Below are 24,366 nucleotides of genomic sequence, written 5' to 3'. Positions count from 1 at the left end.
ACACAGTTGCTGTAACTAAACCAATACTGTCAGCTCATTAAGCCACAATAAGTGTAATAGTAAGTCCAAGATGAATGCCTCTTCTACTTAACTGACCCGATATTCATCTGTATATATCCTGGGAGAAGCACTAATTACGGTTCTGAAACTCTCTAACCAGAAGGTACTTCTGTCCAACACTCGGATATTACCTTCCTACAACATTTAATTAAGCTGTGGAATGCCCTTCCACAGGATGCTGTGGCTACTAAGTTTTCCAAAGGCTCACGCACCGAAAATTCAAAAACATTGCCACTGGCTCAGAAAATCTGCAAACATCCTATTGCTAAAAGCTGGGAGAGCGTCTTTGGGGAGTAACACTGCATGCTTCTCTATCCTTGTACTCTCCTTAGAAGTCTGTTAATGGCTATTGTCAGAGACAGGATAGTAAGCACTTTGGAGTTTTGGTCTAATCCAGTACAGTCATTCCTCCAACAAGATTGCTTGCAAGCAGATTTTTCTACCCTAATCCCCAAGAGGATAGCAATTAGTCAAGGTTCAGATTATATTCAGCTAGAGTCAATATTATCTTCGCCTTTCACTTGCAATTAACTGGCAATTGCAGAACAAAAATCTGTTGATATAAGCAGCATCTCAGCAGAGAGCAAACTAGTATGACCTCCGTTCTTTGAGGCAAGAATACGCAACACAAAGCTGCTAAACTTACACTTATGCCCAGGCTTGTCACCTAAATTCTCATGCGTTCAGCTGAGTATTTCTGGCATCCTTCTAGTTTTACTACAATTAACAGGCATAAAGTGGTTGTAATCTCTCTGTTCAGAGTCCTGCAACTTAAAGCAATGAAGCACTTGTATCAAAACTCATTTATCTCAGCAAACCTAACAGACAGTCACATAACTTACATTTTCCTGGTCAGAAGACAAAGGTGGCTCCACTAAAAGAAGCCTCTGCTCAGAGCTGTCATCTTCAAAGGCTGCCTGGGTTGTTGTCGAGTCAGACATGTGTCCCTTTCTGAGCCGTAGAACCGGCTCTGGAGAACCAGCATTATCGAGTTCCGTTAGTTCATTCATGAGATGCTGGGAGCCGTCTCAAATATTCTGCCTCCTCTTGATTCGGTTCGGCTGATGATGTGCTGACGCTGAAAGACAAACAGTTCGTATAATTAAACTGAAGTTACAATGGAGATCATAAAAACTGGCTGGAAGAAGACCATGCCGAAAAGCTGACAGACAGCTACGATGATTGCCTTTACATGTGCCCAAATCCCCACAAAACCATCTATCTAGACTTTTACGCTGCTGTAAAGTGAATTCTCATCTTGTGACTACTAACACTTCAGTATCCTAACACAAATTAAGCACACCTTTGAAAGATGACAGAGTGAGCTCCAGAGATTCACAGTAAATTCACAAAAGCACAATAGTGTTTTTACAAATTATTTTTATTTTTACTAACTTGCAAACACTGGACTGTTGATACTATTTATAAATAAATTACTTGTCACAGGCATTCTAGAGCCATCAGCTTTTTGTGGCTATGAGACTCATTTCAAATCATCTGGGCTAGGTTTCACTAAAATCAGGACATTAAGTACTGGTATAGCTGCGTGGTTGGTAGCAAGCAAGCAGAGCTCAAGGAACAACTAGCTATAGCCAGACTGAAAGGAGGGCAGTAGTACACACAGTGAATATGTTGTTCCCATTGCTTAAACTAACACATTCACAGTTACTGCTAGGAGTGGGTCTGTACCTTTACCTGTACAAGGAATTACGCCAGAAAGCTTTAGACACCGTTCATCCCATCCCACCTCACCTATTGGAAACCGATAAATTCCCCCAGAAAACCACAAGTCATACTATCTACTCAGAAAAAAACTATATTTTATAAATTTATTTATAAGCCGCAACAAGAATATGGGTTAAGTTTAACTCAAGGTGCCAAGGATTTAATTAAAATTGCAGAAAACTACCTGATACCAGCCTGTTAATCTGAGCCCTTGTCTAAGAGCATTATTGGTTACCTATTTATCTGGTACATCACTGCATGGCAGTCACTTCAGCAGCCAGCCAAAAGTGACGCTGGCTGTCTTGGGAGGCACAGCAGCCAGGGCACTTTGCAATCAGAATGCCAGAAACCAGCAGGATGAGTTAGTGCTCCGCTGAGACTGCAGAGTCACTTTGAATCAGAAACTATTCGTTTTGTACTAATACTCACTTGGTATCATTCTATTATTGTAGCATTTAAGTACTTAGACGTGACTAATGTAACATTAAGATAACCCATCTAACAAGCTCTACCTTGCCAGAGTGCATAATTAGACTGGAATTTTGGCATTCAATAAAAGATGCTGAACTTTGTCAGAATGGAGAACAAATTAAAAAGATAAGCTGGGGGGTTGATACTGGCTGTCTTGTAGTAAAATGTCACCTCCAAAAAGCCAATAAACCAAGTACCCCCTTCCTCTAAGGGATCAATCTCATTTACATACGACCACGGCAAGATAATTCTCAGCTCTGTCAAACATGCTATAGTTAATTCTGCTGTAGCACTTTGTAACCTTACATCCCTGCAGCTGCCTGGCAGTCTCCAGGGGAGAGAGCTGCTAATGAGCAGGTAACAGCCTGCAGAGCCGCGGCACAGCTCAGCTGTCGGAGGGCAGCACGGCATGCTGCCTTCGTCACCCAGGAAGGGGAGCTCACAGGGTGCCAGCAGAGCAGATGGCGTGCCCACCTTTCTGCTAGCTCCGCTACAGGGTCCGTAACCTCCATCGGAGAGCTAACACCTAAAACGGTCACATCTGTTTGCTTGGTGAACTCGAGAGCCACGGGACTTCTCACCCCATGAGAATTAAGCCAAGGCTTTAACAACGTTATACAGGAAGCCCTATGAAGAATTTGAGTACGTGGATTTTAAGAACAAGAACAAATATTTAGCCAGCTACAGAACAACCGAAATCTTTTGTGATGCTTCAAGCAGCCAATTCACATTCTATTTTTATGCGAGAAACACGGGGACATCGTCACACTGCAGTTTGCCAAAACTGATCTAGGGTAGAAAGAGAGAAGAGTATGCAATAAGAGCTACATTTTAAAAGTGAAATTTACAGGGTAGCTAAATTTAAAAGGTAACTTAAGAGATTAATTTCAGTACAGTACTCTGTACCACTGAAGCCGTAGCTAAAGCAAAAAAGTCTACAAAAGCAAATGGCCATCTGCAAACAAACGGGCACACACGCACCCCTGCCTGAGTTCCACACAGCACTTCAAACAGGTAGGCCACAGCTGGTTTCAAACTATTCAATTTGCATTAGCCATTTAACCAGCAAGTTATACTAGTTTTTCCTTCTACCAGCTTTAAGCAATAGAACCACCAGCGTGCTGCATTACCTGCTATATTGCCTAAGAGCATGTCCTTACTTCGCCTACACCTCTATGACATTGCGGGAGCAACGCTCAAAGGCACACCAATCAACACAGCAGGCTTAGCCACGCTTGGCCAACGTACTTACGAAAGGTTCTTCTAATACAAGAAGATGTAAGGATGCCAAGAGACAGCCTAACTCAGGCCTTGAAGACTTACTTAACCAGCACTCGCTGCCAAGCGATCACTAGGGTTAAAAATAAAAGATGTGTTTCACCTCCTGCCGGGGAGATTTGCATTCAGCAGGAGGGATGAACTGTAGAGCTTCACGTGAATAGAAGTCATCGTGTCTCAGCATTACAGTGGACTTGCTCAGTCCAACTAAGCTGCTTCCACGTTGCCCTTGATGCAGTGTCATTTCAGTGCTGAATATGCTTGGCCTTACTGGGTATGCAGGGCAAGCTAGTCAAACAATAGTCCAAACCCATCACTGCTAGTTTTTAGTCCCTTCAGAACTTGTACTACAAAAAACAAAAACAAGTACCTGAGTGCAACATGGAATTGCAAACAGAAGAGTGCTAACAGCCAAAAACTATTGGTTTACAGGTGAAGGAAGGCAAGCTGAGATTATAAACAAGAAAGGCATAAACAGTCTTTAATCTCTGTTGGCATTTCTATGACTCCATGGCCCAGTGAAAGGTTTGAATGCCTGGGATGACTTTTTCCCTAAGAAAAATAGCAAGTCTAAGCATGAAGTCTGAGGGGGGTCAGCAGCACCCAGCCAGAAAATGACAGGTAGAACACTGTGAATGAATGAAGGCAGCATGTTGTTCCATTCTGCCTCTCAGACTGGGCAGTTCATAAAAAGAAAATCAAAAAAAAAAAGACAAAACTATAGAATACTCAAGGTGCTGGAAGAGGTTGTTTTGTGTTTGAGATCTTAAGTCTCACATATAAGGCCTTCAACTTTTTTGCAGCATGCAACAACTTAAAAATATTCATTAAAATTAGCTCCTATTTAAAAAGGAAGTTGCCAGGTACAATTAAAACTACTTAATGACTGCATATATAATAAGCATAATATCAGCATCTAGATCAATTAGTGAGTTCCTGCTGCATTTCAGATCAGCTGAGAAAAGCATCTACAGAGTTTGGTGTGTATATATATTACTTCCTTTAAAATATACAAGACTTCTAAAGGCAAAGTCAGCTTTTAGAAAGGACTTACGACTTTAATACTACCCTAAGCTCTAAAGCAAAACGCAGCACTCCACTAGTCCGTTGCCTCAGTACGCTGCTGCTGCCACCACCAAGCCATAATAGCCCAAGTGGTTATCACTCCCAGCTGCTCACTCCTCCTCAGCTCAAAAGAGGTCAACCCTACAGCGACAACAGCCAGCACCAGTTTCAGGCTGGAGACAGAAACTTGTCATCATTCTGGAAACAAATTCAGAAGGCAAATCTATTGCAGCAGCTCACCGCAGTTGTGCAATGGCAGAGTCGTCAACATCCAGAGCTACAGAGCATATTGAGGACGCTGCCTTACTCCTCAAGATGACAAGGAAAGAGTAGTTACACAAGCCTGAGTGCCACAGGATGATGATGCTGTTCTTTGTAAGCCCTTCCTGGATATTCCCAAGAGAAAAGCCTGTGACAGCTTACTAACCTTCCCCAAGGTAAGTCATACAGCCCTTATAAGCTCCCAAACTTTGCCTGGCACAAGGATTGGCTTTTTACCTAAGCTGAACACCACCGCATGGTAGCAAGCAAACACTCTAAGGGCAGTTTTGTAGCTAAATGTTATCACAAGGAGTTACAGATCTCTTAAACAGTCCCCAGATGGTCACATTACCCCCCACTACCAAGGCAAAACAACCTCTCCAACATGCAGCTCCTCCCAGCATGTTCCTCCTATAAACAGCACAGAAATCCCTTACAAGCCATTTCACTCTGTCTATAGCTAGTATTTGAAACAAGGAAAATGTCATCCCTCTCCATTCCTCTCTCATTGATCAAGAGCCTGATAGAAGCCTTCCTGTTTGGGAAGGCGGTGACATCCACTCTATGTTCTTTCCTTGCTCATCCTCTTCCAGCCAACCCTTAGACTAGCATGAGCAATGTTTAATGAGCAACACAGGACTAATCTTCATAATATTAGTTCATTATCCCCAACAGAGCTTAGTTATTAAAAGAATGAAAGGTCACCATGAAATCTCAGGCTACACCACTACTCACAACATCAATTGATCTTTAAAGAAGGGCTTAAGCGCATGAAAAGTCTCATACAAGGTGCTATTTCAACCTACAAACTTGGCCTCGCCTGCGTCCCTGTACCGTCACGGCTACAAGAACATCGCTACTTGGTTAGCTACATCCACAGCAGCAACGTGGCACAGCTCATTGAACAGCAAACCATCTATGGGCTGACTAACCTTGCAAATCCTAAATTGTTCAGTCTAGGCCCTGACAAAAAAAATAGGTCCAAGCCCACTTCCAGAACTGTTAGCACAGATACAAAAGGCAAAGTACTTCCAGTACAACCTATGGGCAGACTGTGCTAAGAACACAGCTTACAAGGGGGAACAGAGGGGATTTCTGCCTATAATATAGCTGATTCTGGCTATTTTAACTGCAATATGGTACACTAAATAAAACAGTATAAATGCAGTATGTCAAGAAAGCTATAACCTGCTAGAGAGGTTCTGACAGGAGTAGCCCCTCCCAAAGGATACAGCAACACCAACAGCACTCAGTAGCAGCATCACACAATGGCTTAAATTACTCTCAGGTGACACTGGCATCACCCTATCACCCAAGTCATACAGCAGGTTCCCTCACTTCCCAGCACCAGTGCTCAGCTGGGTTTATCAACAGTGAACTGCTGGCATGTTTTTTGTTTAGGGTTGTAGGATTTTTCGGTTGGTTGTGCATGGGTTTTTCTTTTGGTGGAGGTGAAAGCACACAATCTAGGAAAGGGGGAGAGGGAGAAGAAGTCAGAAAAGATCTGTGTCAGATGAATTGCTGTTGTTGAGCTTCACCCATATGTGTGGCCTAGCAAACCCACGCTGGGTCACTTACTAACTGTACGGGGTATCCACTGGTTGGCTGCTTTCTTTGTCATGGATAGAGCAAAGCAGAAGAGATACAAATTCCATACATTTTAAGCAGATTTGTGAATTGCCCCTTGGAAGACCATGACTAGAAAGTTTACGAGCAGTAATATTGAAAGATCCAAGAGTATTACTTGAAATAAAGGATTTTTTTTTATTCTCATCCCTTCCTTTAAAAAAAATAAAAAGCCTTTTGATGATGAGCCATGTCTTTTTCAATTAAGGAGTAAAGATCTGCAGCCTTCCAAATATTCTCCTGAAATACAAGGTTTAAAATAAACCAACCAAAGGCGCATATGAATGAGAGGAATGAAGAAAAAAATCACAGGAAACCTTGTTTTCTTAATGTACCCTGAAAGAAATGTAAGAATCAGGCTGTAAAAGTTCTTTGGGGGTCATCTTCAAAAGTGACAAACAATGAGGAGGCAATTCAACTCCTCTTCTCTTAGATGCAACTTCCCTAGATAAAGGGGCATCTACAACACAAAGATTAGACTCCCGCCGAGGGTCAGTGGCCAAAAAGCCGTCTTTGTGACTTGTAAACTGTCACTGGACACTGTGGCCTAAGCTATTTCACAGCAGGCTGCAGAGGCAAACAATCAAGCACATTCTGATGCATTTGGATCCAAAGAAAGGGAACAAGCCAAGAGCCTGCCTACGTTAACTAAACGCATCCATTTCAGCAGATCCTATTACAACCTTACAACGTTTGCCCAATTTGTACTGCGAATTGGGCCCCGGTTTTGTAACTGGGTTAAAGTGTTATGTCAGAGGTTGGCCCACCCCCAGCACACAGGGTCCAGTTGTTACAGACAGGATGGCTGCTGTAAATTTGTTTGACTCTTCAATAAACCAAAGCCAAGAAAATTGTCACAAAAGCTCCATAAAATGAGGAACACAAGTTCAAGTTCTTTTCACATTGCATTCCACAAAAAGCCACAGCCCAGGCCTGGAAAAATCGCTTTTGTTTCATTTTCTGTTAAATGGTTTAGTTTCTCCACGGGAAAAAACATTCAGTCTTTGTGCCCTTTTATGATTTTATTCTGAAGACATCTTACAAACACACACCAACTTGCTTCACAGTTGCCCACAGTAAAAAGATGCACTTGGTTTTCGTTAGTAACACTTGGGATCGCAGGCTGTCTACAGGTGGAAGACTGAAATTAGACACAACTTTTCATCTTCAGCAAAGATCTAGACTACAGCCTTTGAACTCCTGCATCACGGACACCCAATTCACAGAAAAGCTGTTGGGTGACTATGAAAAAAAATGTCTTTGGAGCAGGCACTAGAATCCACAACTATACTAGTAGTGAGCTTAAGTGACATTCATTTCTCCTCTCTACAGAGGGGATGCTGTTGCATGAGAACGTAAATGGCCCAGATCAGCAGCAGCAATCCCGAGAGCAAACACTTCTCCACCCTGCCAGGTACAACGCTCTCCTCCCAGCACACGTGGGTTTCAATCTCCAGAAACTGAACCGAGATCCTTCACAACTTGAGCAAACACACTAACGCCTGGAGCAACTGTACAAAACTAAACACTACCACCTTGCTTTTACAAAGCAAGGGGAATACACGTGTTTCAGGCTGCACACTCCAAGCAGGACACATTTAAGACCAGGTACCAAGGATGTTAAATCTGTGTTTTATAGGCAGCTGTCAGTCTGTAACTGATTAGGAAAATGCTACCTGTTGACCAAACCATTTAATTGTCATATACACACAAACCACAATCTTTACTATAACCTGTTGGCCAGCTGCACAGCAAACCAGACACTTGACCAAGGCTACCCATTTTAATATATTGGTCAGGACCTCAAAAGCTGGCTTGCAAAATGCTGACCACCACTCTTCCCAGTTCTTGGAAGCAGCTGCTCTCCAGTTTTGCTGACCACCTCGATAGGCTTTCTCATGGTGTTGTGAGCTTGCTCATCGGCTTTTTTTTTTTTTTTTGAAGTTGACTGCTTTGGTCTACAAAACATGTTCACATTCCTGGATTTAAAAAAAAATATGAAAAACCTTACTTATTTGCTTATGCTCAACAATGGCATTTCTTCAGCTGAAAACAGCACATACTCATCACCCTTTAAAAATATAATGTAGTTTTGCAAAAAGTAAAACAATGCTAAAAATCTGCTACTTTTCCACAGCAAAAAAGTTAGGAGAACACCGCAGGAATAACCAGCCTCCTTACCCACAGAACCGAATCAGTCTAAGATCAAAAAAGCAGCACACCATTTTTTGCAGATACTTTTTTAACAACCAAGAACCCAAGAAAAAAAAGATAGATCTACTGTAACTAGACTGCACCTAATTTGCATCAATTAGAAGCAGACTTAGTCAAATGGGCAAAGTTCTAGCCAAGACCAGGTGAAGTTACTCATTAATTATGTACCTTAAGGTACTTAATGCAACAGACAGAGAACACAGCCTGTTTTCTGAGAAGATCATCACAGCTGAGAGTTAAGAAATAAGCTTAAGTGAACCTTCAGTACACTCTATTATCTAGTAGCACTCTTTCAGATGAAAATTATTACCAGGAAAGAAATGCAGGACATCATCTCAAATTTCAGAACAAGACCAGGGACACTAACATCCCAATACACCACTGATATAATTCAAAAGCAGAAAGGTTAAGTTAATCATTTATTATTTTCTACTGTCCTATAACTAAGGAGAGAGAGAGCAAAAGACCACAGTTTACTTATGATACTCCATGAGATTACTGCTAAAACTCTAAGAATCAAAATTATTATTTGAATATGTGCAAGGCCTTAAAGTAGAGATGGAGCTTGAACTCAAAACACATTGTCAGGATCTAAACTAATGCAGTCTCACAAAACCTCATCTTGCTGTGGTTTGTTTTACCATCTTGGCGTAAGAATTTTAGCTGGTATAACTGTATTCCCCATAGAGGTTTTTGCTAGTACAGCTGTGGTCTGCAGTCTAATCAGCAGAGCTACACTAACATAAATTTTAAGTTTGAAACCATGAACATGCTCTAAGCTAATTTTCAGGTAACCAGGAAGCACTGGGGAGTAGACACATTAGATGTGACGTAACATCACTTACTGATACACCCAGATAGCCATACAGGGCAGGAAAAAAATCCAAGTCTCTTTCAACTCACAAAAGAAAAAGTGCTGCTGGTAAGCTCTGGTGTTATGGAGCGCTTCAGATCTATATAATGAAAAATACACGGTCCACACATCAGAGTAGGTAATTGCAAACCACCCTTTCACAGAGCTCCGTTACTTGTTTAGTAAGATGAGTAACACTGCATGGATGACAATCAGCACCATTAAAGCAAAATAAAGAAAATTTTGTTCTGTCAAATCTACCTACAGTAGACACCTCCCTGTTGTCACTGAATCTATATCTTCTGTTGTGAGGTTAAGAAAAAAAATTCTCAGAGGAAGTAGCTAGTATTTACAGTAATAAAAATGTATTACTTTAAAATAAAAATGAAATAAATTTCACATAAAACAGAGAAGTTGGAGTTAAGACAACCAGGCTGTCCTTGCTGCGGACAGAACATGGCATTACTGTAATTGCAACTCACAAAACTATTACCTGAAGCACCTCACGCTAAGTAATGAGGCCTATAAATCACAGTAAAGTGCTACGGGCCGCCCTCAGACCAACACAGGTCTTCACAAGGCAAGAGACAATGGAAAATAGACTGCCTCCATGACCCCTTACCAGGCCCCGACCGGGAGCCTTATGGCACAGGAGGGCATGCAATGCCCTGGCGGGATGCGTGAGCCATAGACAGCAGCCTGAGGACGTCAGAAGGGGGGACGTGCGGCTGTGCAGCTTAGCCCTAGCCCTACCTGTCCTGCCTCATAGCTTCGTTTACTTGGTAGCTGGGACAGCAAGTTCACTAACTAAGGCTAGTACATGTTCCTTTTGCTCATCTTTGTGTGATAAAAATGCAGTTTTTAACTGAGAGCAGTAACAAGCAGTTATTGTCTGTAGAGTTATTTACACGGACGTACAGAAATGCAGGACAAGCATGACAGCAGAGGCTGTGAGCAGGACAGACAGAATGCAGTGTAGAGGAACACAGGCACAGGATAAGAGATAGGGCACAGGCTTGCCACCGAAGACCCCCAGCTATAAACAACTCTCTAAAGGTCAGTTAAAAAAGGCAGACCTGAAGCTGCACAAAACCAGCTTTAGGGGCTACAAAGAAACAGGAACTAACACACAGAAGGGGCACCATATACAGTAAATTTAGATGCAACCGAGACACGCAGGCCAGTGAAGAAAAAGGTGTAAAACCATGCTAGCAAACATATAGAAAATAACCCCAAGTGGATCTTAGAGGTAGGAAGAAGAAACAGGCAACATCATAGTCCTCCCAGCAGAGGACTCCGGAAGCTGACGACTTCGTGGTATCCTCTCCAGCAGCCCAGAGCTGTGGGCATTAAGGCTCAGGGGAGCAGTGCAAGCATGAGCATAACAGAGAAGTGGCAGAAACCAGAGAAGGAGAAAAAAAAATAGCCCCGTTTCCACATTTGACAACTTTTTCCTGTAGCTAAGTATTCTTCCTTCACTGTTCTTCCTTCTTTAAGAAATCTATCTAGACTAATGAATCTTGAGTCAGACTGTTAAGATTATTTCCATTAAACTACTAACACATTCTTGGCTTTACTTACACACACACACGCAGCTTCCTCTTTGCCCATAAACAAGGATGTACCAATGAGGGTGGAGTCCTCCATTCCTTCTCCCATTTGCAATTCTGCAGAGCATTACTTGTCTTTAAAGCACTACAGAAATACAATATAATAACAAAGTCCAAAAGAGCCCCAGGAAAAGCACCAAAGTGGGCCATCTGAAACTGTAATACCCTAACCCCACAGGGAAATCCTTGTACCAGAGTGACCCGGGCAATGTTTTGTACCAAAGGCCCTTCCACACATTTGTATGTATTCCAAGGACAGCACCTAAACACAAAAAACAGTGAGCTAAGCAGTCACTGACTATCTGCACTTTCTAATTTCAGAAAGAAGTTCTAGACAACACGGCAGACACCCAATTTCTTTAAGAAACCCTATGAAAAGGAAGGAAACGTGGCCAAGTTGACAAGCAAACAAACTCTTAAGAATAGGAAGGGCAGGAATTTGGGTTGATTTTCTGGACAAGGCCCAGAAAGGAGGAACACACACAGAGAGCAAGAACTGGGTCAGCAAACTACTGAATAGTTATTTGTCCTAGTTTTTCAATACCCACTGAAGGTACTCTTACTCTAGCCCAACTGCATCTGTCCGGGGTATTAATACACATGGAACTATTCAGATAAACTGTTTTGGAAAGAGGTGCAAGTACTGGATACTGGCTCAACACCTAAAAGAGGGATCCCATTCCAGTATAAGCTTGGTATCTTTCCAAAAGAGAAATAAGGCATTTAATATAATTTTGATGCAAAGACTAACTACAGCATCCACAGCTGCAACTGAAAGGCAATACAGCCAGCCAGCCATCATCAATACCGACAGAACGCAGGCCAAGCTTCTCACTAGAGGCTGAGTGCTACACAGAGGATCCAAACGCTAGTCAGTGTGCCAGAGACATACATGGAAACCCAGCCAAGAACTCCATATAGGGGGGTCAGGTATAAAAAAAGAAGATAAACTGCCTCATCCACTTCTAAAGTCTCCAGGGATACTGTTAGGAAAGGTACGAAGGGCTCTTATCATATCAACAGCATTGACAGTAGTTGTATGGATGCTTTCAGGGGAAAAAGTAGGCACTGAGAGACATGCAAATCCTAAGAGAGTCAGCGAACCACGTTGTGAATTTAGTAATATCAGAACAGAAGTAAAATCCTGGATGACAACCGACCTGCCCTGATAAACAGTCATGCTCTGACCCACATAGACAAGCAAGCAGTTGTAGCTAGGGAAACAGGAGTAAGAAGTGACACAAGCCTTGCACGTATGAAATACAAAATCTGAAATCTATTTTTATCATGTCCTAGCTAACCGGCAATAGTTCAAATGTTTTTGCATCACATTTTATACATTTGGTAAACACTTTGGGAGAGGACTTGCTTTGCAATAGCACGGAAAGTTTTATTTTAAAACCAGTGCTGACCACTCAAAAGCACAGTAAGATTGCAACACAGTGCAAGCTTTCTCAATCTTCACGTCTACAACACCACCGGCACCATCCAAAACACCAAGTATTTTCTGTAGACAAGCAAAGGTCAGAGAGTTAGCACATGGCAACCTCAAACACAGAAAGCTGTTCTCGGTGCAGCAAATGGGTAAACCTTTGAAATCCCTGCTCCAGAATTGGATTCATCAGGAGACTGGTCAAATCCATCAAGGGGGTGTTAAGCACGTGAAGTCGCCACTAGCTCCAGAAGTCCCTCCATGTCAGTGCATGTTTTCTACGCACTGTTTTTATATTCACGTTTAGAAGCTATTTTCTTTTTTTGGGAATGGGCATGCTTACTAAAACCTTAGAGCTCTCCCTGTGAAAGAACAGGAAGGGGCCTAATTTAAAACAAAAACCAAACAACAATAACAAAACCACCACCACACACAACAACAAAATAGGAAGAAATCAAATGATTACAAAACAGGAAATTAAAAACCCCACTGAAGAAAGGATGAGGGTCAAACAGGAAATTTCTCAGGGACACCGGGCAGAGCACCCTACCAATATCAATAGCTCCCCAAAGGCATCCAAGGAACCAGCAGGCACTATCCTACGATGTTCTGGCCAGAGATGTTAAGAGGACGAAGGAACAGAAAAACCCTATAGCTGCCAGAATCTCATTTGCCAAATTTCCTCCTTCACTCCTAAGTGGTCAGCTTGGCTGGGACCAGGAGGCGATCCTACGACTTGGCTGGGCTTCAGACACGAAAGGTATAAATGAAAAGGTTACGGACAAAGTGCAGTCAAACCCTCAGTAAGAGGCAGGCTTGCCAGGACTTCTTACTGCAGCAGGGAGGTGCACCAAGTGAACCGTACCACAAACACACCCGTAGCACCACCCACAACTCATCTCCAGTGAAGGTGAGAACCTGCTGCGCACAGGCCAGCCCAAAGTTTCTTGTCTCCCCCCTCCAAGCAGGAGGTCTTGTTGCTTTGGGCATGGGTGGGACACGAGTGCAAGAAAACCAAGCAAGCAGAGCATGAGCTTGCAGAGATGTTTCCGCAGCACAGGTTAGAGGCAGGCTTAGGCTACATGCAAGCGGGTGGGAGGAGAGGCTCACAGTTGAGAAGCTTAAGCAGCAGCTCCGCAGGCAAGGTAGGATCCTGAGGCAGAGGGATTTCTGGTTTGACCCAGCCTGGCTTACATTATAGCTATCCTGGAATTCCAAGTTTCATTGGAATGACTCACTTTCTTCCAGAGACTCGAATCAAAACACTCAACGTGCCCCGATTTTGATTCTTTTATGCAGATTAGACAGTCACCTAATTGTGATTTTTTAACTTCAATGAATAGTGTGCACACTGTCACTCTGTAATTTGATGTCACCGATTTCCATGGCCACTCAAAGTGAGAGCAAAGGTTTAAGGTAAAAGAACACAAAAATACAAGAACTCAACACCCCACCAAGTATCTGACACATCGCTGCAGTTTCCCTCCTGAAATGGAAAAGAGTGGCTAATTCAAGACCTCTGACTGGTTTATACTCTCATACACATACCTAGCATTCACCTCAGCTATCAACTCCACATTATAAGCCAAGCTTGTTCTATTAAAAGTCACCTCATTTCAGAACACGTACACATTTCTTGCAAGCCTCAGTCCTGAGAAATACAACTTAACACAATGAAACAAAAAGATCTGACACCTTTGTTGTGGGGTAACACACAGCACTAAAACACATTTCCTCAAAACACAAGTGTAGCACCCAGTATTCCTGATCTCAAATTTGTTGCTGCTGTCTGACAAACAGCTGTGCTACCTATGAGGAAGCATAGATCAGTTTCTCTCACCTCAGATTTGTCACTGGTTCTTGGCCTTTGTATTCAAGATGGGGTGGGTTACAGTCAGAAATTCCTACAAGAAGGATGTGAAAGCAACATGAAGGCTGTCTCTCCAAGTTAGCTTAAACCTAAACAAGTTTACACTTAGGAAAAAATCCTTAGGTTGTGTGTGCTGCAGAGCAGCTATCAAACATTTACACTGGATAATGAAACACATGCATTCTGTTTACATTAAAATCCTTTCTTTTTTTGTAGGCTTGCCAACCACGATAACAACTTTGACTTAAATAACATTGTCTAGAGTTACGGCTAAATAAGTATACACACACATCAGCACAAAACCAAGGAAAGCAAGAAATTTTTCACCATCTCAGATACAGCATTCTCCATAAAATGTTCAGTGTAACTATCATTTTATCCAAACTTTTCGCTAAACTAGTACTTGTTAAAACTGATTTATTACTGTCAATTACATTAAACCACATGTCAGCCTGTTTCAGGTCACAAAATGAGACAGAAAGGAGTTTTACCAAACCCTATGCAACACTGCTTTTAGCCCACATGGGAGTTTGAAATCATAGCTTGGGAGAGATCTATGACAAATGCTGCAGCATGAAAACAGCGAGGAATGCACAAGGCTTTTCCTGTAATTCACTTCCATTCTTCTCTGCTTTGTTTGATGGCATGTTGTTAGAGCCTAAAAACATCACTAAATGAAGTCTGAGTTTATCTTAGCATCTTGTGTCACTGGAGTTGTAAAGCACACAGCACTCCCAAGCCAGCTTCAAACTGACATTCATTGCGCTCCAGCAGAGGAGGGAATGTTTATGAGTTAATCCAACCTACTTCACCCATACTTCACATCGTACACAGAACAGAAAAGCTGGCTCAAACATTACACTTATTACAGTATGTTCAGTAAGTGCTGGTCCTATGCCCGCACAAAGTTTAATCCCCAGCAGCTTGTTTAAAGCCTTCACATCGCATGGCTTCCTTCAATATTTCACACGGAAAGCAGAATTGGTTTCACTACAGACCACTTGCCTCCTAGCGCAATCAACTCTCTAGACCACTTACGAGATGATCCAAGGTCTTCAGCACAGTCCAACCAGAAGTTCAGAGGCAGAGAGCATTGGACAGTCACTGACAAGAGGCAGCTTTAGTGAACACATCCTGCATGTCAGCTTAGCGCCTGGGTGGCCAGCCACACCACGTGCTGACACAGCTCCTCTATTATCTGTCACATCCCCTGAAGAAGCAGCCTCACAAATGCAAGCAGCAGTAATGCATATCTTCTGCACCTTTCCTTTTTATGGCTGCCTAGAAATTAATTTTAAGTGCCAGTAATTTGCAATTACGCCATCACTGGTATGACTAAATGTCATTCTACAACAGGAATTATGCAGCTATGCTTTGGTCAACCCCAAATACCACCACTGTCACCTGTGACTTTGAGTGCTGTAACAATATGCTTCAGTGTTCATTTAGAACAAAAACATAGCTTAAATTATTATCTAATTCAGGAGTCCCTTTGGCTTGAAATGAGAAAGCGTTCAATACATCCTGTTAGCTCAGACCAGCACCTACAAGAAGGGAGTACCGAGTCTGAAGGGGGTTTCAATCCCTCCATAGAATAAAGCCTCCCAAAAGGTAGCTCTTTTGGTGCCACCTGAAATCTCACTACTGCACACACAGCACGGATTGCTAAAGGCACAGGAATGCGGAATTGTACCTTTTCAAGGATGACCTTAGCCTGCACAAAACATTCATGTGAGTCTTGCAGGCACACAAGCCCTCAGGCACTTACATAATAATGAACTATTGAAACAGAGCCAAGACATTAGTTTTCAGAGGAAAACAGTCATGAGTTCTGTGATCATGCTTTGTTTTTCACAATGACTTTACTGTGATGTGTAACAAGGGGCTGCTTTGAACCGCTTAACCAGTACAGAAAAAGTCAGCTGGAAAGGGCCTACACAGAAGAATGAGAAACCAACGTCCTTCTGAGAGCATCTTGTACCACCCGTCCCACAGCACTTCAAGACTCTGCTGCTCAAAATCCAAAGCAGACCTGGTTACTTACAGCCACGCAGGGCAGTACTTTTACATCAGCCCTGACCTTACCTGAGTTTTTTTAGGTTTGTTTTTCAGTATCACCTCAGACGGTCTTGTGTCATCTCCTTTCCCCCACACTGACCCGCACGCTGGAGTCCTTCCAAATCAGTTGACATAACTGGCATTTTCAACAGCATCACGCGCTGCTTAGATATTTTGGACAGAAACATTTCTGCAAGTGCTGTGAAACTTGGCCAGCCTCTCTTGCTCTCCGTCAAGGATCAGCTCAACCTGAAATTCTGAGTTTGCCTTTATGGCAGGGCACAGGGAACACCCTGCCTTTAAACTTCAGAGTATAGAACCAAGTCCAAATTAGAAGAGAGGCGTTTTTTTCTCTCAGTTATTTTAGCACTACATCTTTGCTTACTGAATCAACCATTACATCCTTCTGGTTACAAAAATCTAACGTTTAATTATCGATCTTCCCTCTTTATAGTCCCAGTTGATACAAGAACGCCAAGGCAGCTATGAAAAAAATCCTAATAAATATCTTACAAAATCAAATCTAAGCGACCCAGCAATTTCCTTCGCTGCATTAGTGAAGTCCACAAAAAGGAACGATTTTTATAACCCACTCATTATTGAACTATTTCTATAACGCTGCAGAATTAATATGGTTGCCATTTATTAAAAAGGTCACAGAGCAGGAAGTCAAAGAGCCGTTAATCTTCATGTCCATGCTTAAGTGCATGAGGACACAAGCCTTTTTCAGCATTCTCCTCTTAGCTCAGACCACATAAAGGTCAGAAAGCCACTATGTAAAGCTTTTGTTGACTTTGTTATGTTTTTCCTCAACTCTCAGCACATCCACCTCGGAAAACAATCCATTTTGTTCCCCACTGAAGGTACAGCAGGCAGAAAGCCAACAGCTGGCACTTCATCACATAGCTACTTTAACGATAATTATGAATAGGCCCTTCTTTTTATTTCTACAGTCACATTCCATTAAAAACTGCCTAAAAGATTAATACCAAGAACAGCACAATATTGCTGTTATCGACCTTGCAAAGCTATAATGTTGTTCTCCGGAATATATAAGGAGACATAAACAATCGCTTAAACGAAAGCAAATAAAACCACTGCTTGCAAAACACACTGTTCTGTCACATCCCCAAATGCCGGGAAGCACCAGGCTCCACCACCACGACCTTACCCCACAGCTCTAGCACTTGCCTACATAATACCTGCCCACAAATTCCATCAGCTGAGGAGGATGAGACAAAGCATTAGAGGATAGAGGCGGGGGGACACAGAGAGAAGAACATCCTTCACTTTACGCCAGGCAAGGGCAACCAGCGGGGGTCACGGAGCAGCCCGCTAGGAAACACAGCGAGGTATTTCTCACAACAAGAGCATGCCTCAGCTGCCCGCTGAGAGAAGCTGGAGTGCGCGTTCAGTGGCACTTCAGCTCAAGTCCTACTAGGTATCCACCTCCTCGATCCAAAAGCGAAATCACTTCCCCTGAAGGTACAAGCTTGCCAATGCCCTCAAGACCGCTAACTGAACTCTGCATCGCGTGGCTTTTCAGAGCAGCTCCCACTGCAGACTGGGAGGCAGGTATCAGTACATCTAGTGGAGGCAGGAGTTTTATCACTCAGATGAAATCTAAGAAGCCAGAGGTGCATTCGCCCTCAGAAGACTGCTTTTACTGCCTGAGTTTGATTATTCCATTTTCATCACAAGTTCTCCATTTTTCAAAAACTCGGGAACAGCATACAGACGTGTTGGCTTGAGGTCCTATTATGGCGATAGGTCCCAGAACAGCATCGCCCACCAAGCAGTTTGTACGAGAAATCAAAGTTTGCACAACTACATCAAGAAAAAGTTTCATACAGCATGAAGGTTTGTGGTACGTTCCCTCCAAAAAGCTTGACTGTTTATTCAGATATCCATAAACATCCCATTTACTAAACCTCACACAGCAACATTTTGAGGAAATTGCACTCGTCAAGCACCAGGCATATCCACAAGCAAAGAGCTAGAACAGCAACCTCACCAGAATGCCGTCATTGAAACAGAAGCCCACAAAAGACTCCCACCAACAAAATAACCCTTCACTAAAAACTGCACCAGACCTGCTCAACGTATCCAGTGATCACCTAACTGAATCTATAGCATAAAAGCTGCTATCTTCTAGACCTAAACAGGGCAGCACAACTGACCTTCCCTTCAAACAATGAACAGCAGTCGCTGCAATCCCCTAATCAAATGGAACTGAACAGGCTGGGGAAAATAGCACTTAATTTGGTTAAGAGAGGGGGGTGAATGGAGTGAAAAATGTATTAAAAACAGCTTTCATGTACTTGTAAGTCAATCTAACCGTGCCTTTGACTATATGCAAATGATCAGGACTGCATTCAGCAAAACAACAATTCACATTGCAAAGACAACAACCGTAGGCAACGCTGTAACATTACAACACCTGTATCGAGCGTACGTTCAGCTTTCAACATCACATGAAGCACCATGAGCGCTAACTGCTTTGAGCTAAAGCCCTGCCAGGAAGGAGAGAGTAAGGAAGGGCAAAAAAAAGGAAGTAGCTTTCCCCACAGCAGCACCCCGCAGAGGCTCACAGGGTGCTTAGATCTGCCCCCCGAACACTGCAATAGCCACTTTGGGTATTCAGAACGGACTTCCAGCCCACTCTGCCAGTAAATTGTCTGCCGTCTTGCTTACTGCTATCTAAAGGTATCTGAGAGCTGATGATTACAGCACTGCCTATTCCAACACTTTCTTCCTGTTAATAGTGCCTATTTTCTGTTCTCACAAGAGCTTAATTAGTTCTGTTCAGAGCAACAGCAGCTGGCACACCCCAGCAGACTCCATTGCATTTTCCCAGCTAATGAAATCCAGCTGAACCATGCTGCAAGTTTTCTGCACTGACAATTACATGTCCTGTGAGCCTTATTCCTACCTACACCTTTGAAGACACCTTTCTGCAAGCAAGTCTGCAGCAATGAAGTCCTGAAGCAGCATGGCGGGAATACATTTCACTTAAGGCCAAAGAGAGCTGAGGCCAGGAAAAGAGACCCCCTCCTCCACTAATGGGGCAGCAGAGGTCTGTGACACTGGAATACAAGAGTAATCATGACTACATGCAACAAATCAAATATTAACTTAATTTATACCTGTCACCCCTACAACATATTTCATCTGCTCAAGAGATCGTTAATATGCACACACACTGAAAAGGCTACAAAATACTTCCTACCCTGACCATATCACGACTCAAACAGATGCCACTTAAAAAAAAAACAGCGAGGGACAGGTAGTTCCATACGGGGGTGAAAATTCAAAAGAAGTTATAACTGAAATCATATCAAACCAGATGACAAGCTGGTATTAAACATGTATTTCCTCTTCCAAATTCCAAACACTTTAATTTTGCCCACACTTCCTCGCTTCGAGTTATTTGCTACTTCTCCAACAAAGCACAGCGGTGTAAGCTGCAGCACCTCCTTCCCCAAGAGAGGCTGCCTGCTTATCGCCACCCCAACTGCCACCCTGCGAAGGGGAGAGCAGCTGCTTGCATTCAAAGAGACTGTCACTGAGCCCTGAAAGGAAACCTTGACGTTTGTCTTCAAACTGGGCTAAGATGAGCATTTTTACATCAAAACAATCAGACAAACTTTCCAGAAAGCATATGTACTCACTGGGCAAGATGAAGTCCGGCTCAGGTTTACAATTACCTAATGGTATAAGTCTGAAGCTTATACACCAAGCTATTGCCACACATAGAAGGTTATTTTTTTCAAAGTACTGCAACAGAACTACGTGGAAATAACTTCTGCTTTTTATTATTTTACATCTTGACCTGCAGCATCCTACTTCTAAGAATAAGAAAAAAAAGTGTTCTGGTAGTCGGAACATACTCAAATAAGCAAGCAGAAGTTAAAGATATTTTCAGAAGCCTGTTTTCTGCAGAAGCAAAACTAGTGCTAAGTTTGTCACTGGATTCCTGCTTTTTACAAACCAACTTCTTTGTTGGACTTCTCTTGACAAATGTATTGCTTTAAAAAGCAAAGGCAGCCAGTCACTACGCTCGGTGCAACCAGTGAAACACAACGTCTTGCAGAAAGGATGGGCGCTTGTTAAAAACAAGATTTATCAGAAGATAATACAATTCAAAGTAATAGCCTTCCCTGTAAACTCTGTCCTAAATACTTTTTTGCAATCACTACCATTATCTTGTGTAAGAACGTCTTAAAATCTACCAACACTGTCTGCCAGAAAATTCACTGAATGACTCAGACATAGACACTTTCAGACCATAAATACTCAGAATTGCTATTTCCATTTCAGAACTACTGCTATTTAAGCGTTTGAATTGACGATGGCATAACAGCATAATAATCCAACAACCGCCTGAAGTTTCCTTATCAAGATTTTCCTCATGTACAGACAACATCTCCACTGACGAAAGCAAGCCTGGTTTCTTTGCACAGCATCTCGGACAATACAGTTACACAACCAGAAACCTGTAAAACTTGCAAAATTTTAACTGCCTCACATTGAGCATCTTTGTACGGGAAAGCTTGACACAGCTCCTTGAACCTTCAACTGAAAGCATAAGATGGCAACAGAGATCCAAGCGTTAACATCACTGGCATTACATGCCCTGCCAATTCCCATTAATTTTCCTTCATGACAAATCAACAGAACCGCTCGCCTAGAGCGAGCACAGGCTTTTCAAAGCCCAGCCTTTCCATCCTGCATCCAGGAGTCAGGCTTCAAGTCCGAACCTCACCCACAAGTGCCCAAACCACGGCTCACAAGGCACTTGGGCAGACTTGCAGTGAGGCCACCAGTTCAATGGCACCGACACCACTCCACCGGTGCAAAGACAGGGGTGGGGAGAGCCCTTTGTTTGGCTCAGTTAAAGACCTGACAGAGTATAAGCTCCTGTACTTACACATTTTACGTTTGTTATTGAGAACATACGCATCATAAATAAAAATCTGTTGAAGGAATATTCACCATGAAAGGCTTTGTTAAGAACTATGCCAAAATATACTCTCTTCCTTCACGCTAGATTATGTTTTCATATCTGATACATACACAGGAAGCATGATTTTGAAAACTTGGGCAGAGTCTGGAAGCAGCTTTTAACTCTGCCATCACCAGCTCTGATTCAGCTTCTGCACTAGTGACTGTTCTCACAAGTTTTCACTATGAAGCTGCCAACAGCCTTATCCACGGGCTTTTTAACAATATTTAGTTGTCAGCTGAGACAAGGGAGTTGCTTCCATATAATCACCTAACGTTACACTTCCAGCACAACAACAAGCTTCTTTTCAAGTTGTCTGCTAACCCCCACTCGCAGTCCTCACAGAGGATGAGGTGTCACGGTACAGCTGAAGTTTGCATACATAACAGGTTTCTCTGTGAAGCAAGAACCACAGCCTAACATCATCGTAACTGGAACTGGCTGGTACCCCTACAGGAAAAGAAAAAAACAAACCCAAAATACGATCACTTCCCTTTCTGCATAAAGAATAACAGTTCCAAGCTGAAGATAAGAAAAGAAAACAGGCTGTGCTTTATGACCGCGCTGCACCCTAATTCCGTGACACAACACCTAGCTCTGTCAGTCATAAAGATATTTTCCTCTGCTGCAGCAGCTACCACCCAAATTTGCAGTAGTCTCGTTAAAAAAGACAGTGTCTCACTTCTGAAACGCCACAGAACGGCCCCTGGAAGCCGACGGATCTCACAGCAGAACTCCAAAGAGGCGGGTGGTTGCGTGGCGCAGTTCTGCGACCTCCAGGAGAGGCGAGGAGCACAGCCAGCACACAGCCTGGAACTCAACACTCCCTGACATCAACTACAGCAAGGGAGGGAAAGCGAGAGTTTAAATTACATGTTGGGACATCAACTCTTGGAAACCAGATTATGCCCAGAGGACCTGTCCGACTTTATAAAACCTGGCCTGTTTTAAGAAATAAACGAAATATTTATGGTTATGAGACAGTTCAACCACCTGAAGAGCTTCCACGCAGCGCTAGGACTGAAAAGTATCTTTAGATAAGAACAATATCTACAAGTTTTTCTGCTGTGTGACAGGTGCACGTTACCTTACGCTGAGTTACAATGACCTTATGTCAAAGACATTGAAGTTTAATGTTAAGGGTTTTCGCACACATACACCAACACAGCCACCCACTAAAGGCACTAAACCAACCGCCAAAGGTTTTAATTAGGAGTAAAACAGCCACAAGAAGAAACCAACACGCCGCCCACGAAGCTCGCCACGAACAGCAGCTGTCCCATCTTGTTGTCTCCCGGTTGCCTCCCATACCCTCCAACACCCTCGTTTGTCCCGAGCACACTGGGGACGAGCGCCCCATCGCCTCCTGGAGCGAAAAAACTTGCGAGAAACTTTATTTAACCCGCTCTCACCCGGGATCCGCGCTCGGGCTGGCCTCTAGGGCTTGTATCACTGCGCAGGCAGGGCGAGCCTCCCGCACCCCTACCGGGCCCGCAGCCCTCCCGCGGCCTCAGACCCGCCTCGCCGAGCGGCCCCGGCCGGGAGGGGACCGAGAAGGGACCGAAAGGGGACCGAGGGGGGACTGAAGGAGACCGAGGGGGGACCGAGGGGTAACTGAGGGGGTCCCGGGGCCCAGCCGCCGCCCCCCCGGGCCCGTCCCGTGCCCCCCCGCCGCTCACCTGGCAACGGCCGGCGCCCGCCCGCCCGCGGCCCCCGCTGCCGCCGCCCCCCGGCCCCGGCCCGGCCCCGGCCCCGGCCCCGCCGCCTCCTCCCGGCCCTACGGCGTCAGCATCGCACGAGGCCGCCGCCGCCAATGCGGGACGCGCCCCGCGCGCCGGAAGGACCGGAGGGGGGGGGAGCTTGGACCGGCCGCGGGGCATGCCGGGAAATGTAGGCGCTCGGCGGAGGGGCGGCGGAGGGACGCGGCTCTGATTGGCGGGGGGGGGCGGTGACGTCGCGGCGGGGTTCCGTTCGCCGCTCGCGCCGTTGCTATGGCAGGGCGGTTGGGCGGGGCGGGGCGGGGGGGCCGCCTCCTGTCACAGCTGCCGCGGGGGCTTTGCCACAGAAACCCCCCGGCCACGCAGCCCTGCCCCGTGGTGGGGCGGAAAGGGGCCTGCGATGGGTCCCACCGGGCGCGGAGAAAGTTAAAAGAGAGGCGTGGTGGGAGCATTTCTGGGGCGCCTTCCTCCAAGGGAACCCGGGCTAGGTGTGGGTTCAGTGCTGAACAAGTGCCACCACAGCACCGCGTGCACCCGCAGCCGCTAGAGCACCAAACACGCAACTAAACGTGATGCTGGTTCCTGGAGGCTTCTGGAAAGCCTGGCTGTTGTGGTGGTGCTGGCATGCCTGACACGAGGTGTCTTTGTTAGGTGATGGGAAGTACAGGCGGAATAGCAGGAAAACCCATGTTAAGATAACTGCTTAGTCCTTGGGGAAAATAGTGGAAACCCTAAGCCTGAATGTTTTACGTCCAGACTGGTCAAAGCACTAGGCCTGCCAGAGGATGATCTTGCGTTGTCAAAGAGAACAATTGGATGATCTGGCAGGACTCATCTAGCTGTAATTTCTGTGGCTCCACTTGCTTCAGTGATCCTCAGAGGCGTGCTCCTATAAACTCCGATCCACACCCAGAAATTTAATCGCAAACAATTGAGTGTAAACAAGATAGTTAATGGAAGCAAAATTATCCCCATAAATTAGTATGTGAAACACTTTGGCCCCAAATGCCTACCAACATAAAATAAATATCGCCCATTCCTTAAAACCTTGCTTACAAAAACATGATTCCCTATTGCCTCCTTTAAAATATTTCCCAACTCACACATTCATTAAAATCTT

General features: G+C 44.1%; 1 protein-coding gene across 4 annotated transcripts in view; it reads right to left on the bottom strand.

The window, feature by feature from the left end:
• ADIPOR2 (adiponectin receptor 2) overlaps positions 1 to 23,362 on the bottom strand; it is a 45,633-nt gene extending 22,271 nt beyond the window's left edge. Inside the window, exons 1-2 of one of the 4 annotated variants that reach the window (XM_083821304.1) lie at positions 23,208 to 23,362; positions 903 to 1,138 (exon numbers count right to left, since the gene is read on the bottom strand). In XM_083821304.1, coding sequence (XP_083677430.1) covers positions 903 to 1,070 — 168 coding nt within the window. In that variant the 5' untranslated portion in view covers positions 1,071 to 1,138; positions 23,208 to 23,362. Of the gene's footprint in view, positions 1 to 902; positions 1,139 to 22,210; positions 22,366 to 22,940; positions 23,149 to 23,207 lie in introns of those variants that run through there. The other 3 variants (XM_083821301.1, XM_083821302.1, XM_083821303.1) reach the window with 3 other exon arrangements.
• Between the last annotated feature and the right edge of the window lie 1,004 nt (positions 23,363 to 24,366).

The sequence above is a fragment of the Anser anser genome (assembly GCF_964211835.1).
Source record: "Anser anser genome assembly, chromosome: 1".
Classification (NCBI taxonomy): domain Eukaryota; kingdom Metazoa; phylum Chordata; class Aves; order Anseriformes; family Anatidae; genus Anser; species Anser anser.
Note: the sequence above shows the minus strand (reverse complement) of the source record. Positions and strands in the feature narration are given on the sequence as shown.